General features: G+C 55.6%; 3 protein-coding genes across 4 annotated transcripts; all 3 read right to left on the reverse strand.

Moving 5' to 3' along the window:
- Positions 1-79: 79 nt before the first annotated feature.
- On the reverse strand, positions 80-2871 carry GALE (UDP-galactose-4-epimerase). The gene is made up of 10 exons (XM_015883339.2): positions 2621-2871; positions 2369-2484; positions 2176-2289; positions 1893-2069; positions 1702-1815; positions 1547-1613; positions 1386-1471; positions 1218-1295; positions 980-1094; positions 80-903 (listed from the first exon to the last, which is right to left on the reverse strand). The coding sequence occupies exons 1-10, from the start codon at positions 2739-2741 to the stop codon at positions 848-850; spliced, it is 1044 nt and encodes a 347-aa protein (XP_015738825.1). The 5' UTR covers positions 2742-2871; the 3' UTR covers positions 80-847.
- Positions 2872-3050: 179 nt separating this feature from the next.
- On the reverse strand, positions 3051-6573 carry HMGCL (3-hydroxy-3-methylglutaryl-CoA lyase). 2 transcript variants are annotated; one of them, XM_015883341.2, is made up of 9 exons: positions 6386-6573; positions 6087-6161; positions 5896-6003; positions 5510-5605; positions 5031-5179; positions 4405-4468; positions 3962-4150; positions 3717-3842; positions 3051-3523 (listed from the first exon to the last, which is right to left on the reverse strand). In XM_015883341.2, the coding sequence occupies exons 1-9, from the start codon at positions 6434-6436 to the stop codon at positions 3422-3424; spliced, it is 960 nt and encodes a 319-aa protein (XP_015738827.1). In that variant the 5' UTR covers positions 6437-6573; the 3' UTR covers positions 3051-3421. The 2 variants fall into 2 exon arrangements, with proteins under 2 accessions (XP_015738827.1, XP_015738828.1); XM_015883342.2 differs by lacking the exon at positions 6386-6573 and adding an exon at positions 6245-6335.
- A 328-nt stretch (positions 6574-6901) lies between these two features.
- Positions 6902-11339, reverse strand: FUCA1 (alpha-L-fucosidase 1). The gene is made up of 8 exons (XM_015883340.1): positions 10981-11339; positions 10486-10620; positions 10144-10281; positions 9386-9491; positions 8879-9079; positions 8552-8742; positions 7716-7815; positions 6902-7112 (listed from the first exon to the last, which is right to left on the reverse strand). Exons 1-8 carry the CDS (start codon positions 11322-11324, stop codon positions 6975-6977), a joined length of 1353 nt encoding a protein of 450 aa, XP_015738826.1. The 5' UTR covers positions 11325-11339; the 3' UTR covers positions 6902-6974.
- Between the last annotated feature and the right edge of the window lie 1467 nt (positions 11340-12806).

The raw sequence follows: 12806 nt of genomic DNA on the forward strand, positions 1-12806 counted from the left end.
AGTGTTTGTCATTCATGCTCCATGGGCACCACCCCAGCAGCTCGGTCCAGGTACAGCCAGCACAGAACAGAGCTGCTACTTAGAAAGTAAGAAAATTTATTTAGAAACAAATCAAAAGCTCTATTCATAATTTAGTAACATAAGTTATTAATCTACCTGACAGCAAACTGGGCCAGCTGAGTCATCATTTCCTAAGGGAGCCAGTATTGCTGCTAGTAATAAATAGGATCAGTGTGTGACAGCCAAGCAGAGCCGCTCCTGAGCAACCTTTGGGAATGTGATTACAGAAGCAGCTGCACAGGCACCATGGAAGCAGAACCAGACACCAGATTCCTCACTGTGGCAGGCAGGGGCTCCTCCAGCCCCACAGCAGCAAGCAAGACTTGGTCCCCAAAGCCAGCAAGAGGAGGAGGAGGAAGGAGGGGAGCCCCTGGCAGCCAGCAGGGGCTGGTCCTCAGGGGGCCTCAGACTGTGGTCCAGGGTGGGAAGAGGAACGTGTAGGACCATGCAGGAGGTGTGAGGAACGCAGCTCCTTCCCCAGACCTTTTGGGGCCAAGGACTGTGGCTGTAAGGAACAGGCAATTTCTTCCACAGTTTGGGCACCCAAGACCACATATCTGAGCACTGGATACAGCCCCACCTGCAATATGCATCCCCACCAAGCACCCGCTGTGCCCGGCCCCAGGCCTTTCTGTGAGGGGGTTTAATGCCCTGGGTAGTGAGGCTGGGCCTTGGCTCAGCTCTGTGAGATGCAGAGGACCCGGTGGGGTAAGGATGAGGAAGCGCAGAGGCAGGAGGGGGGCAGGCCCTGAACTCAGGACCATAGAATGAGCCCTCAGTTCTGGGCTCAGTTCTTGCTGTATCCTGTGGGATTCTGCAGCTGCCAGCGCCACAGGTCCTCACCTGCACAGGGAGAGAGGCAGTGAGGGAAGGGTTGGGAGATGGGTATGGTGCAGTGGGGAGGGTGGGATGCTCTTACACATCTTGTCCAGGCCAAACTCAGCTTTCCAGCCCAGCTCCCGCTCAGCAAGCTCTGGGTTAGCATAGCAGGCAGCCACGTCTCCCTCCCGCCGGCCAGTGATCTTGTACTTGATCTGCAGGGAGAGCAGCACTGTGGGGCAGGGAGCTGCCAGGGCTCTGCAGAGAGCACCAACACTGGCATGGGGGCTGCCCAAGCAGGCAGGGAGCATTGCAGGAGTCACTGACTCAGCACCTACCTCCCTCCCCGAGGCTTTCTCCATGGCCCGGACCATCTGCAGGACAGAGTAGCCTGTGCCAGTGCCCAAGTTGTAGATCTGGGAGGAGGAGAAGGGACACACATCAGCTCCTGCTGCAAGGGCAGGAAGGCCAGGCACCCTTTGTTCACCCAGGCCCCGCTCTTGTACCTTGCAGCCACAATTCTCTTTGAGCTTCTTCAAAGCAGCGATGTGTCCCTTGGCCAAGTCCACAACATGGATATAATCCCTAACACCTGTGAGAACAGAGGATGAGCACAAACCCCCAGAGCCACAGGACAGCTCCACAGCACCCATCCGCAGTAACGCACCCGTTCCATCCACTGTCTCATAGTCGTTCCCAAACACACTCAGGAATTCCTGGCGCCCCACTGCCACCTGCAGAGGAACACACACGTTATCTGCTCGGCCTCTGCCACATGACAGTGAGAACCTGCAGCTCCCGCTGGGCACAGCTGGGCAGTACCTGTGCCACGTAGGGCATGAGGTTGTTGGGTATGCCCTGGGGGTCTTCTCCAATCATTCCAGACTCATGGGCACCAATGGGGTTAAAATAGCGCAGGAGAATGGCATTCCAGTCCTGGGGAGAGGCAGAGACCTGGCAGCCCTGACCCCAGCCCCAGCAGCACAACAGCACCGCTCCCAGCAGCCCCCTACCTTCTTTGCTTTGCAGAGGTCCTGGATCATCTCCTCGATGAAGTACTTAGATTTGCCATAGGGGTTGGTGCAGCCCCCGACCGGGTGCTTCTCATCCAGGGGCAGGTACCGCGGGTCGCCATAGACAGTGGCCGAGCTGCTGAACACGATGTTCCTGACGCCGTGAGCTTCCATGGCCTGGGAGCAGAGAGCGGCACAGAGCAGCCCTGCAGACCCCCCCCATGGCACCGCACGGAGCCCCCAGCACCGCGCGGTGCCGCGGCCCCGCTCCCGCCCCGCTCACCTCCAGCAGCCGGACGGTGCCGGTCACGTTCACGCCGTAATACTCCAGCGGCTGCCGCACCGACTCACCCACCGCCTTCAGCCCCGCGAAGTGCATCACGGCCGAGAAGCGGTTCTGGCGGGGGACACACGCGTTAGGACCGCGGCGGCCGGAGCTCCCGGGGCGGTCAGAGCCCGGCGAGCGGCGGCCGCACCGTGCGGAACAGCTCGAGCAGCGCCGCGCCGTCCGACATGTCCAGCTCCAGGAACGCGACCGGCGTCTGTGCGAGGAGCTGCACGCGCTGCAGGCTGACGGGGAGAGCGCCGGGACCTGGGGGGAGAAAATAGGGGGAAAAGGGGGAAACAGGAGGGAATAGGGGCGTGGGTCGGGAGGGTCCGCACCGGACGGACCGAGGCCGTAAGGGACCGAGCGCGGCGGTTCCGCCCCGGGAAGGGCTTTGCGGTACCTCTGGTCGCGTTGCGGAGGTTGTCGATGACCAGCGGCTCGTATCCCGCCTGCAGCAGCTGCAGGACGCAGTGGCTGCCGATGTAGCCCGCCCCGCCCGTCACCAGGATCCGCTCCGCCATGGCCGCAGGTTCCGGGGGCAGCCGGTCCCGCCGCGCTCGGTGCACAACAACCACAACCACCACGGGCCGCCCCCCCCCAACACCCGCCGCCTTTAAGGCCGGGCCGGGCGGCGCCTCCCCCGGTGCCACGCGCCACCTGCCACGTGTCAGCCGGGCCGGAAACGGGGACGGAGCTTCCGCCCGAACGGCCGCGGCCATCGGCGGGGAGAGCGGCAACGCGGCGCCGGGAGAGGCGGGATGAGCAGCGCCCCCTGGCGGCGGGAGGGCGCACGGCACCATAAGAACGAGACGAGCACGATCTCGGTCTCCGATCATTAAACGCCTTTATTAGTTCAGATCAAACGATGCGTCTATTACTGAGCACTTAGAAGTATCTTACAACAGATACTGAAGGTTCTCATAGTGCTGAGCACCACGGAGAAGCACAACGGCTCCTCGTGGTACCCGAATCACAATGGCAGCTCTGATGCTGGACCCACCACCCACAGCTGCAGAGCAGCCGCCTCCTCTCCGCGCCCTCACAGAGCTCAGGAAAACATTCCCGTCTTTCATTCCTTCAGATTCCATCGGGTTTCACGCTTCCTCTCCCGCTCTGGGCCCAGGAGAAGCCCCAGAGGCAGCACCATGGAGGGAGCAGGCACAACAGGTTCAATGTCCGTGACCAAACCCTGGTTAGTACATCACAGCCTGCACGTGGCCTGGGACACTTTGGAATTGGTTTTTCTGTTCAGAGCATTGCAAATAAAGGTGCCGGTGTCCATCAGCTTCTGCAGGTCCACACCCTTCCAGGACACAGAGGGAACAGGGTCAGTGCCACTGCCCCAGCACTGCCCCAGCAGCACGGCACAGCACAGGGCAGTGGGGCCGGGGAGCTGCACAAGGCCCACAGCACCCTCCTGTACACTAGGGCTCTCTGGGCCAGGTCCTGAAGCTCCACTGCAGCCTGGAGCCAGCACTCGAGCCACTCGCACTTACCGTGTGGATGCCCAGGCCATTCAGCATGTACACTAGGTCCTCTGTAGCGACGTTTCCTGATGCTCCCTGGGCGTATGGGCAGCCCCCAAGGCCAGCAACAGAAGCATCAACCACACTCACACCCATCTGCAAAAACACCATTCTCAGTAAATTCCCCTTAAATAAAAGGCTTCCAAAACACGGCTCACAAACAAATGTAGAGGAAACTCAAAGAAATGAGCTTTGCTTCAAAGCAAGGATCTTACCTGAAGTGCCACCAAGATGTTGGCAAGTGCTTGCCCGTAGGTATCATGGCAGTGAACAGCAAGAGCCCCCACTGGCACCTCCTTCATGACGGCTGTCAGCATCTCCTTCATGCTCCCTGGGGTCCCAATGCCAATGGTGTCCCCAAGGGAGATTTCATAGCATCCCATCGAGTACATCTTCTTTGAGACCTGCCCAAAAGCCAAGACACTGAGAGGACAGCTTTGTCATGGCCCTCCCCAGAACTGGATACAGCAGTACAGAGGAACCAGAGCATGCCAGGAGACCCTTCTCATTCATATCAGGTAGGCAGCCCAGACAGCTGCAACCTCCCTCTGTCTCTTCCCCCAGTCTTTGGTTTAATGGTTCAATACATTCTGCAGCCATCAGGCTCCTAAAGGAACCAAAAACATCACAGACATTTTAGTTAAGTTCATGAACTCACCTCTGCAACTTTAGCTGCAGAAATCTTCCCCTCATAGGGACATCCAAGGACGCATGAAACATATCTGTAGTTAAAAAAACAAACCTTTAACAAGAGAACTGAAGAGAGATTATACAAGCCAAGTTATTCAGAGCTTGTGCAGCAATTTGTATTCACTGTGCAACAGAAGAATTCATTTTTTATTTTAAAGTCAGCACACATTCCAGTGGACAAAACTAACAATTATTTACTCTACAATTACTTCTTTCATAAAAATAAAAAAGTAGATAAGACAAGTGTGCCAGACCAGGAGAGTTTTAGATCTAAGCATTTCAATGTGCAGTCTTTCAATTCAAGAAGTCAGATTTTATATTATTTGGTAAAGCTGAATATAGAGTGAACAAATGAGGGGAAGAGTGCAAACTGTCACAAGCTGTCCAGAGTGCACTAAGCCAACACCTGAAATTGTATCAGAATGCTGCTCAAAGGTCACATTTGTTTGCACTCATCCAGATCGAGGCAAAAAGTGAAGTTTAAGAGCAGTTCCCCCCTCCAGTGCTGCACGGGTCAGACTCCAGAGAGGAAGCCTGGAGCAGTGACACCACCCCCAGCTGCCCAGCACTGAGCTCACAGCGGGTGCTCCTTACCCACGGACGGGGATACTGGCCGCTCTCGCAGCGTTCATTACTTCACTGAATCTCTCCAAACTCTCCTCTATGGAGCAGTTAATGTTCTTCTTTGTGAAGAGCTCAGATGCTGCTCCAAAGATGGACACTTCTTTGGCTCCTGCTGCCACCTGCCAAGAGAAAGCATTAACCACATTAGATGACTTCTCTTGCAGGGGAAATGACAAACATGATAAAAATGAAGTTCTCTCATTTTATTTTTTCCCAAAAGTTTTTCCCTGGATGACCTAATTAATTAATTAATGTATTAAAAATACATTTTAAATAAAGTATATTGAGTTACTCTCTACCATAAGCAACAGGTTTCCCCAGCAGAACTATCCCTTTGTAGAGCAGCTTTGACGTGAAGCTGCTGCCTGTCAGAGCTGCAGACATTTCCCACCCTTAACCACGACTGAAGAATCTCTTGCTCGGCAGCCCCGGGCCCCATGACCCCTTACCGCTGCCTGGAATCCTTTCAAGTTGGGGGTCAGCACTGGGTAACTCACACCAGGCAACTTATTGATTCCTTGCATGACTTCAGTGTGGTCGGCCATCTGCAAGGGAGGCAGGGAAGGATTTCGGAGGGTTAAAACACATTTCATCTCCCACTTCACAACTTATAACGCTTATTTTAAAATTCCCTTTCTGTGAAGGGCAGCGACAACAGTCAGGCACTGTTCCCTGAGCTGCACTATAGCGCTGCGGGCTGACACAGCCGCGTGTCCCTGAGCTGCGCGTGCTCCTCAGGCACAGAGCGAATCGTTTGTGCACAGCAGGTGCCCGCACGAGTCACTGCGAGAGGAACCGGGCACCGTCACCGGGTCTGACACCGACCGACACCGACCTGCGGCACCCAGCGCGGGGACACGAAGCTGGTGGCCTCGATGACGGGCAGCCCCGTGTCCGACAACATGTCGATCAGGCGGATCTTCACGGCCGTGGGCACGACGCTCTGACAGAGGGAGAGAGCGGGGTAAGGGCCGGACACGGACCGAGCGCGGCGCACGACGCGCCTTTAACCCCGCCCGCCGGTACCTGCTCGTTCTGCAGCCCGTCGCGCGGTCCCACCTCCACCACCTTCACTCGCTGCGGGAAGGTCCCGGTGCTGACCTGCGGGCGGACAGAGCGCGGCGTGAGGGACCGGGCGGCACCGGAACGAACCGCACAGCCCGGCCCGGCCCGGAGCCGCTCACCGGACGGAACGACAGAGCACGGCGAGGGAGCAGCCGCCGCACCGCCGCCATGATGCCCGGCCCCTCACGTGACAGCTGCCACGTGATTCAGGGTGAGCGGAGCTCTGCAGTCACGTGACAACGGCGCCAGAGCGCACATACCTGGCGAAGGGGGGTGTCACGTGACAGGGGTCCGGCTGCGCAGCGCGGCATGGCGCCGTGATGATGGAGCGGCGGGGGGAGAGAGTGGGCTGCGCTGCGGGAGGGTCGGGACGCGCCGCACCGAGCGCTGCCTCTTATGGCCGCCTTTTATGGCCGCCTCTTGTAGCTGCCTCTTATGGCCGCCTCTTGTAGCCGCCTCTTGTAGCCGCCTTTTATGGCCGCCTCTCGGAGCCGCCTCTTACGGGCGCGCTGAGCAAACAGTCCGTGTTTGTCCTGGGCCGCCCCGCGCCGCGTCACGGTGTTTCCCGGTGCCCGCCAATGGGACCCGCCGCCCGCAGCTCCCAGCTCATCCCCCCCCGCTGCTGACGGGACACGGGCGGCCCCGGGCCGGCATCGGCCCAACCCGCTCAATTCCTCCAGCAGCGGGGGGGGAGGCTCCCATCTCCCATTGACACCAAGGCCCCTTTCTCCTGGCTGAGCTGCACCGGGGATGCCCGACACAACGGTTGGAAGAGATTCTGTCCTGAACACCGGTTTATTGAGCAGTGAACGAACTGAGGCTCATTGAACAGCCGGGCGGTGGCTGCTGTCACTTCACGCCCTCCAGCCGAACAGCCCAGCCCGGCTGTGAGCACACGGGAGACGGAGGCACGGCCGGTAAATCCACGAGCAGCCCTTCAGGAGCCTCCCTCCACTGCAGAGCCCCGGCCAAACCCAGCATCGACACCTGCAAAAGGCCCAGACACACTCAGCTCAGCTCGGATGGGCACCTCAAACACTGCAGGACACCCAAAGCACCTTTCAGTGTCTGTACTTTTCCACGCACCGTTCAGAGTGCACAAATGACAACACAAGGGATATTTTTGGGCCAAGCGTTTGAATGTAGAGTGCTGGGTTTTGGGTGACTTACAAAAAATCTGTGTTTGTTCAGAGCAAAGGGCACAGCAGCATTTGCGTCAGTTACATTTACAATTAGCAAGTCAATGTACCTCACCTGGACTGAGATTTAACACCAGTCATCCCTTCTGTGTGTGAGGCTTGTTATTTACTTTACCTCCCTGCGTCAGTAGGATCAAGAGTTGCAGGGAGAAACGTTCCTACCTATTCTATGGGAGATGAACCCTATCCACTGTTCCATGTTGAACAGTGAGATGAGAACTAAAGAATAAGAGGATGCTGCAGGGCTGTGGGTGAAAGCACCCCATAGCAATCAGTACGGGATAACAAGTTCACGTTACACCAGCAGAAGTCAAGCTGGGCCCTCTCAGCCCACATGTGCCCGAGGTGGGCTCTAAACATGCATTAGGTTTTTTTCCTTTAAGTTTCTTACTTGTGTGGCTGGTGATGCAGTGGGTGCAGACAGCTGCAACACGCTGTTCTGAGGCCAGGTCAGAAAGATGGCGTAGACAACTGCTCCTTTGGAAGTGTACCTACGGCAGGAAGAGTTCATTGAGGTGAAGGGCCCACAAAACAGAACCAACCATGGCCCAGCGTGGCAGCATGAAATCACCACCTTGCCCACTGTCACCCCACAGGGGTCACCTACTTTCCCCTCGTTCCAAAATCTCTCACTTTGGACCCGTCACTAAGAGCTGGCTGATAAAACCCAAACAAAGACACAAAGTCCACGCATGCTGCCTAAAAACAAATGTCATCAGTCCTTGCCTCAGACTGTGGTCAGTGCATCAGATGAGCTGCCAAGTGCTGCTCCTGTCATTGCTCTGCAATTCTAGACTGAACACAGCAGGGCACACTCTGACAGCTCTGTTCTGTAGCATTTCTGGCTCTTAATTCACTCACTGTGAATATCTCAGCAAGTTTAACAGCTGGGAAACAGTGTGTAGGACTGCATCTTCAGATTATATGCATTGAAAGAAACTAGCCACCACCACTACAGTTCTGACAGCAATTGTATGGATTTTTTTTTCCAAAGAACTATTGGTTTTTAAATCACATAAGATGGCTGAAGATCTGAATTTTAATCCATTCTTTCTACAAGATATTCCTTAGATAACATGTGGCAGTAAGTGAGCACACCAGCTGTAGGATATTACCTAAAAGCTACCTGTGCCTAATGGCAACCCTTCAGAAAGTGCCAAATTTAAGAAGCAGCATCACCTTTGGAAGTCCCAGCTGCAGGATGGTACTGAGCAACAGAGTCCTTACCAGACAGTGTCTGTGCTGTTCTCCATCTGTACTCTCCATGGTTTTGACTCATAAATTGCCTCCCCATTAGTGTCCAGCCACCTCCCAAGGGCCAGAAGCCTTTCTTGGAAGATGGGAACAATCACTCCCTCTTTTGTAGGTCCCACGTTGAGAAGGTAGTTGCCTCCAAAGCTCACAGTTTGCACTAGCTCCTGTGGCAGACAAATTAAGGTAACAATTGCATTCTTTAGCTCCACCTGCCTGTATGAAGCCCATTCCAGCTCTTTCTCCAAGTAGCAGAATGAAAGAAATCTCCCACAGCTGTTAATCTGAATTCTGATTTCTTACCTCAATGATACTGGCTACATCCATTAACTCATCAATGTGCATGTTGCTCCGATAACCCCAGGAGAGCTTGTCAATGGAGGAGCACATCTCCCATTTGTGAGCAAGCAAGGTCCCTGGCTTGTATTTGTCAGCACAGTTGTAGAAGCCTCCATGATGGCAGGAGCAATTATTACACCAACGATCATTCACAACAACAGTATCCTGGAAGAAGAAACGTAGCTCAGAAAGGAGAAGGTTTTGTCTGTGACTTTTTTAACTTGCACCCATCCATCTTAAGTTACCTGAGGCATCTAAGTTAGAGGGCCAAGTACTTATCCCCTGGGATGTGAATCCCAGAGGCTTCTCTTAAAAGCACAGTGTGGACTTGTTAATTCTGGTGAAAAAAATAAAACAAGTTTGGCACCTGCCAAGAAAGTTACTCATTTGATCGTATCCATATCTCACTGCTGCCAGACCTTCCACGCCTATACAATGCTGCAGGCCATGAGGGACAGCTGAAGGTTTTACCTTGACAGGACTGTCATTATACAGCCAGGCAAGGAAGGAGGTAGAATTCCAGTATGAGTCTGGAGCTTCCCAGTCTCCATCAGACCAAATCAAATCTGGTTTGTACCTAACAAAGAGATTAACATTATTTCAGAATGGCTTATCTGCTCTTACCCCAAAAGAAGCATTTCACAGTTTCTTGTCTCTGAAACTTTCACTTCCCATCACCTGATATTACCAGGAGGCCCGTGCTACCACTCCTCGCTTCAGAAAAAGCTGCAAGTGACTTTCTTATAGCAACAGAGTGATTATCACGGCTCAAAGTACAGGACGCAGTTCTTTCAAATACAGAAGACTGCACCTCAGAGGCAGTTCAGTTACATCCTTTACCTGCTACAGTGGCTACTGTGAGCAGCACGTGTCCAAACCTGGTAATTTGGTCAACTGGAATCCAAGGAGGGATGCAGACTCACAGTGAGATTGCTCTTCTACGTTACTAAACAGCTTGCTTCACTTTCAGAGCTGCTCCCAGAAAAGGCAGTATTAAAAGGCATTCCTCCTGCATGCAAGATGTGCCTCTACCTTACTGTACAAGTTAGATTAATGACAAGGCAAATGTGAACCCCTTTTTTAATTACCTCAAATCATTACTGCTAAACAGACTTCCTTTGGTAAAAATTAGCATTTGTCACCTCTGTTGTCTGCATCTACTTTGCATCTTTCTCGATAGTACGAAAGCCAAGAACTGCTGTTGCATCCTGACTGGCTGCAGCTCTTACTTTAGGACAAGATCAAAGAGTTCTGGCATTGTCTTCTTTAAAACAAAGTTCTGGGTCTTGAAGCCGCTTTCTTTGTCAGACAGATAGAGAGGGTTAAACCACTCTAACAGAGAATGATACAGTCCGTAGCGTATGTTGCTGAAGGATAGAAAACAAATGAAAGAGTTAGGCCAGCAGCAGGGACTGAGATTCAGTGCAGAGCAGATTACTGGCACTATTATTTCACAGTTTCAAGACTTTGCAAGCACCGTTTTCATATCAAACTCATCATTTTCTGTTTGCCAAGAACGGCCAACAGAACTCAGTGCATGAAGAGGACAAAGCAGCAAAGCGCAGCCATACTTCTCTCTGAGCGCCTGTCCCAGCTCTCCCACGAGGTCACGGTGGGGCCCCGTGTCCAAGGAATTCCAGTTCCAGGACACAGGTGACCCCCAGTTGGTGAATCCTTCGTGGTGTTTTGTGGTCAGCACCACGTACCTGAGGGAAAAGGGTCTGGTCAGGGTGACAAAGGAACAGAGTTAGGCCCAGTCCTGACAAATCCTAAACTACAAGAGCAAGGGACTGAGGCACCGTGCCATGAGGGGTCCTCGTTAGAAGCTCTTTTCATTGTCCTTAACATTTAAAAGAGATGACACGAATAGTAACGTTTGTAAATGCATTTTAACGGTGGCAAAGATGACTAACTGCGATGGGGAAGCAGTAAGCGCAGCACACCCTGTGAGGGCCGCGGGTCCCGTAAGGATCCTCACACGGTCCCATCCCCGCACGGTCCCATCCCCGCACGGTCCCATCGCTCAGACCCAGCGCGGAGCGGCCCGGCCGTCGCTGCGCCCTGACCTGGCACCGGCCCGTCGGAACAGCCGGGCCCATTCCCGGGGCTGGAAGTCGTGGGCGGTGAAATGGGGCGCGAAGTCCGCGTAGGAGGCGGCGGGCGGGAAGCGCTGCCGCACGAAGCGCTCGTAGTCGGCGCGGTGCTCGCCCTGCCAGTGCCACCAGAACCACTCGGAGCCCCACGCCGGCACGGAGAACACGCCCCAGTGCACGAACAGCCCCACCTTGGCCCGGTCGAACCAGGCGGGCAGCGGCCGCGCGTCCAGGCTGGCCCAGTCCGGGCTGTAACGGGCTGCGCCGAGCACCGGGCCCAGCGCGGCCGCCAGGCACAGCAGCCCGCCCGCCGCCATGATGACGATGACGTCACGCGGCCGCCGCCATCACAGCGCGGAGCTGCGGGTGCCCGGCCGTGTCCTCCCGGCTGCGGGGCTGCGCGACGTGCTGCCCCCACCCGCCTCTGCCCCGCGGTGTGTCCCGACACCGCCCGCACCCTGAGGGTGTTCGTACTTGTCTCCATTACTTCCCTCCCCATTGAGCGCCCACTTCTTACTGCTGCTGTTCTGTGCTTCCCAGCAGCTGTGACACCCACCGACCAGCCCGTGATGTGCTGCAGAACCCGCTGAGGCCCTGACCCCACACTCTGCTCCCAGCTGCTCACTGGGGAACAAACATTGGCAGCTGCAGCGTTTTCTGTTGCACCCGGAGCATTTTGATCCCGATTTGCGTCTCTTGGCATGTTGGAGCAGAGCAGTCCTGGACTTTGGGCTGAAATGTGGCTTAGCGTTGCAACAAGCTGCTCCTCTCTTACGTCAGGTTCTGGGGCAACCAGCAGGACCACAGCGATTGCACTCCAACCTCAGCATCCCATGCTTCCTGCAGCTCTTTGCAGGACATCACAAATGCAGCAGTCATTATGTCATTATTCTCAATGTCATTATTCAGTGACAGCCCTTGTCTCCCCAGACGGGTGCACTGTGCAGCCAGGTGGGTTTTGACCCATCTCAGCTCACCAGGGAGCTCCTCAGGTGCCCAAATCTCCCTCAGAAATCGCTGCCACCCAAACCAAGGCATCTCTTAAACAAACGGCACCTTGACGTCTCTGAATTGCACACAGCTTTCCCAGGACTGTCTTAAATTCTCCATACCCGCATTTACGCAGTGTCCAAAGAACATTACAACGGTGTTCAAGAGATGTTTAGATGTTGTACCACAGGACACAGCCTGGTGGGGAAATACTGGTGGTAGGTGGGCGGCTGGGCTCAATGATCTCGGGGGTCTTTTCCAACCTTAATGACTCTGATTCTGTGACTCTGTGCTGGGGAGACTGGAAACCCCCTGAACACAAAGCGGGTGCCATAAGGTGAGCACAGCGCTTATGGTCCGCGCACAACGCGGGAACGTCAGTTCGGCCCCAGACCCGGCGGGTTCGGCCCCGTTGCTGGAGGCCGCGGTGCCGGCTGCGGTTCGTGCGGTTCGTGCTGCTCGGCCGCCCCCGCCCGGCCGGAGCTGCGCCCTGCACCCACGGCGCGGGGGAACGAGCGCTCAGCCCGCAACGCGTCCAACTGCTTGTGCTCCAGCCTGAGGCTGTTCCTGCTCTGCAGCCAGCGCGGGGACGGGAGCGGGAGCAGAACGGCACGAGGGAGCGGGAAGCGAACGGCGGGAAACGAACGGCGGGAGCAGAACGGCGGGAAACGAACGGCGGGAGCAGAACGGCGGGAGGGAGGAGGAAGGAGGGAGGGATCAGCCGCAGCCGGTCCGAGCTGCCGCGGGGCGGCGCCGTTGGTTCCCGCGCTGCGGGGATTCGAACCGGACCCCGCCCCATCACGCCGACG

This window comes from Coturnix japonica, chromosome 23 (assembly GCF_001577835.2).
Source record: "Coturnix japonica isolate 7356 chromosome 23, Coturnix japonica 2.1, whole genome shotgun sequence".
In the NCBI taxonomy this organism is placed as follows: Eukaryota; Metazoa; Chordata; class Aves; order Galliformes; family Phasianidae; genus Coturnix; species Coturnix japonica.

Bases quoted from the DNA above. Each gene is read 5' to 3' on its own strand.
- GALE (XM_015883339.2), bottom strand. From the start codon at position 2,741: ATGGCGGAGCGGATCCTGGTGACGGGCGGGGCGGGCTACATCGGCAGC. The intron at 1,614-1,701 runs GTACTGCCCAGC...GTTCCTCTGCAG, and splicing joins TCATGCCCTACGTGGCACAG to GTGGCAGTGGGGCGCCAGGA. The intron at 1,296-1,385 runs GTACAAGAGCGG...TCCTCCTCCCAG, and splicing joins AAGAGAATTGTGGCTGCAAG to ATCTACAACTTGGGCACTGG.
- HMGCL (XM_015883341.2), bottom strand. From the start codon at position 6,436: ATGCCGCGCTGCGCAGCCGGACCCCTGTCACGTGACACCCCCCTTCGC. The intron at 6,162-6,385 runs GTATGTGCGCTC...GTCCGCCCGCAG, and splicing joins GTGACACCCCCCTTCGCCAG to GTCAGCACCGGGACCTTCCC. The intron at 5,606-5,895 runs GTCGGTGTCGGT...CCTCCCTTGCAG, and splicing joins CCCCGCGCTGGGTGCCGCAG to ATGGCCGACCACACTGAAGT.
- FUCA1 (XM_015883340.1), bottom strand. From the start codon at position 11,324: ATGGCGGCGGGCGGGCTGCTGTGCCTGGCGGCCGCGCTGGGCCCGGTG. The intron at 9,492-10,143 runs GTAAGAGCTGCA...TCTCTTTGTTAG, and splicing joins CTCTTTGATCTTGTCCTAAA to GTACAAACCAGATTTGATTT. The intron at 7,113-7,715 runs GTAAGAAACTTA...GGCCTTTTGCAG, and splicing joins CTGCATCACCAGCCACACAA to GTGTCGATGCTGGGTTTGGC.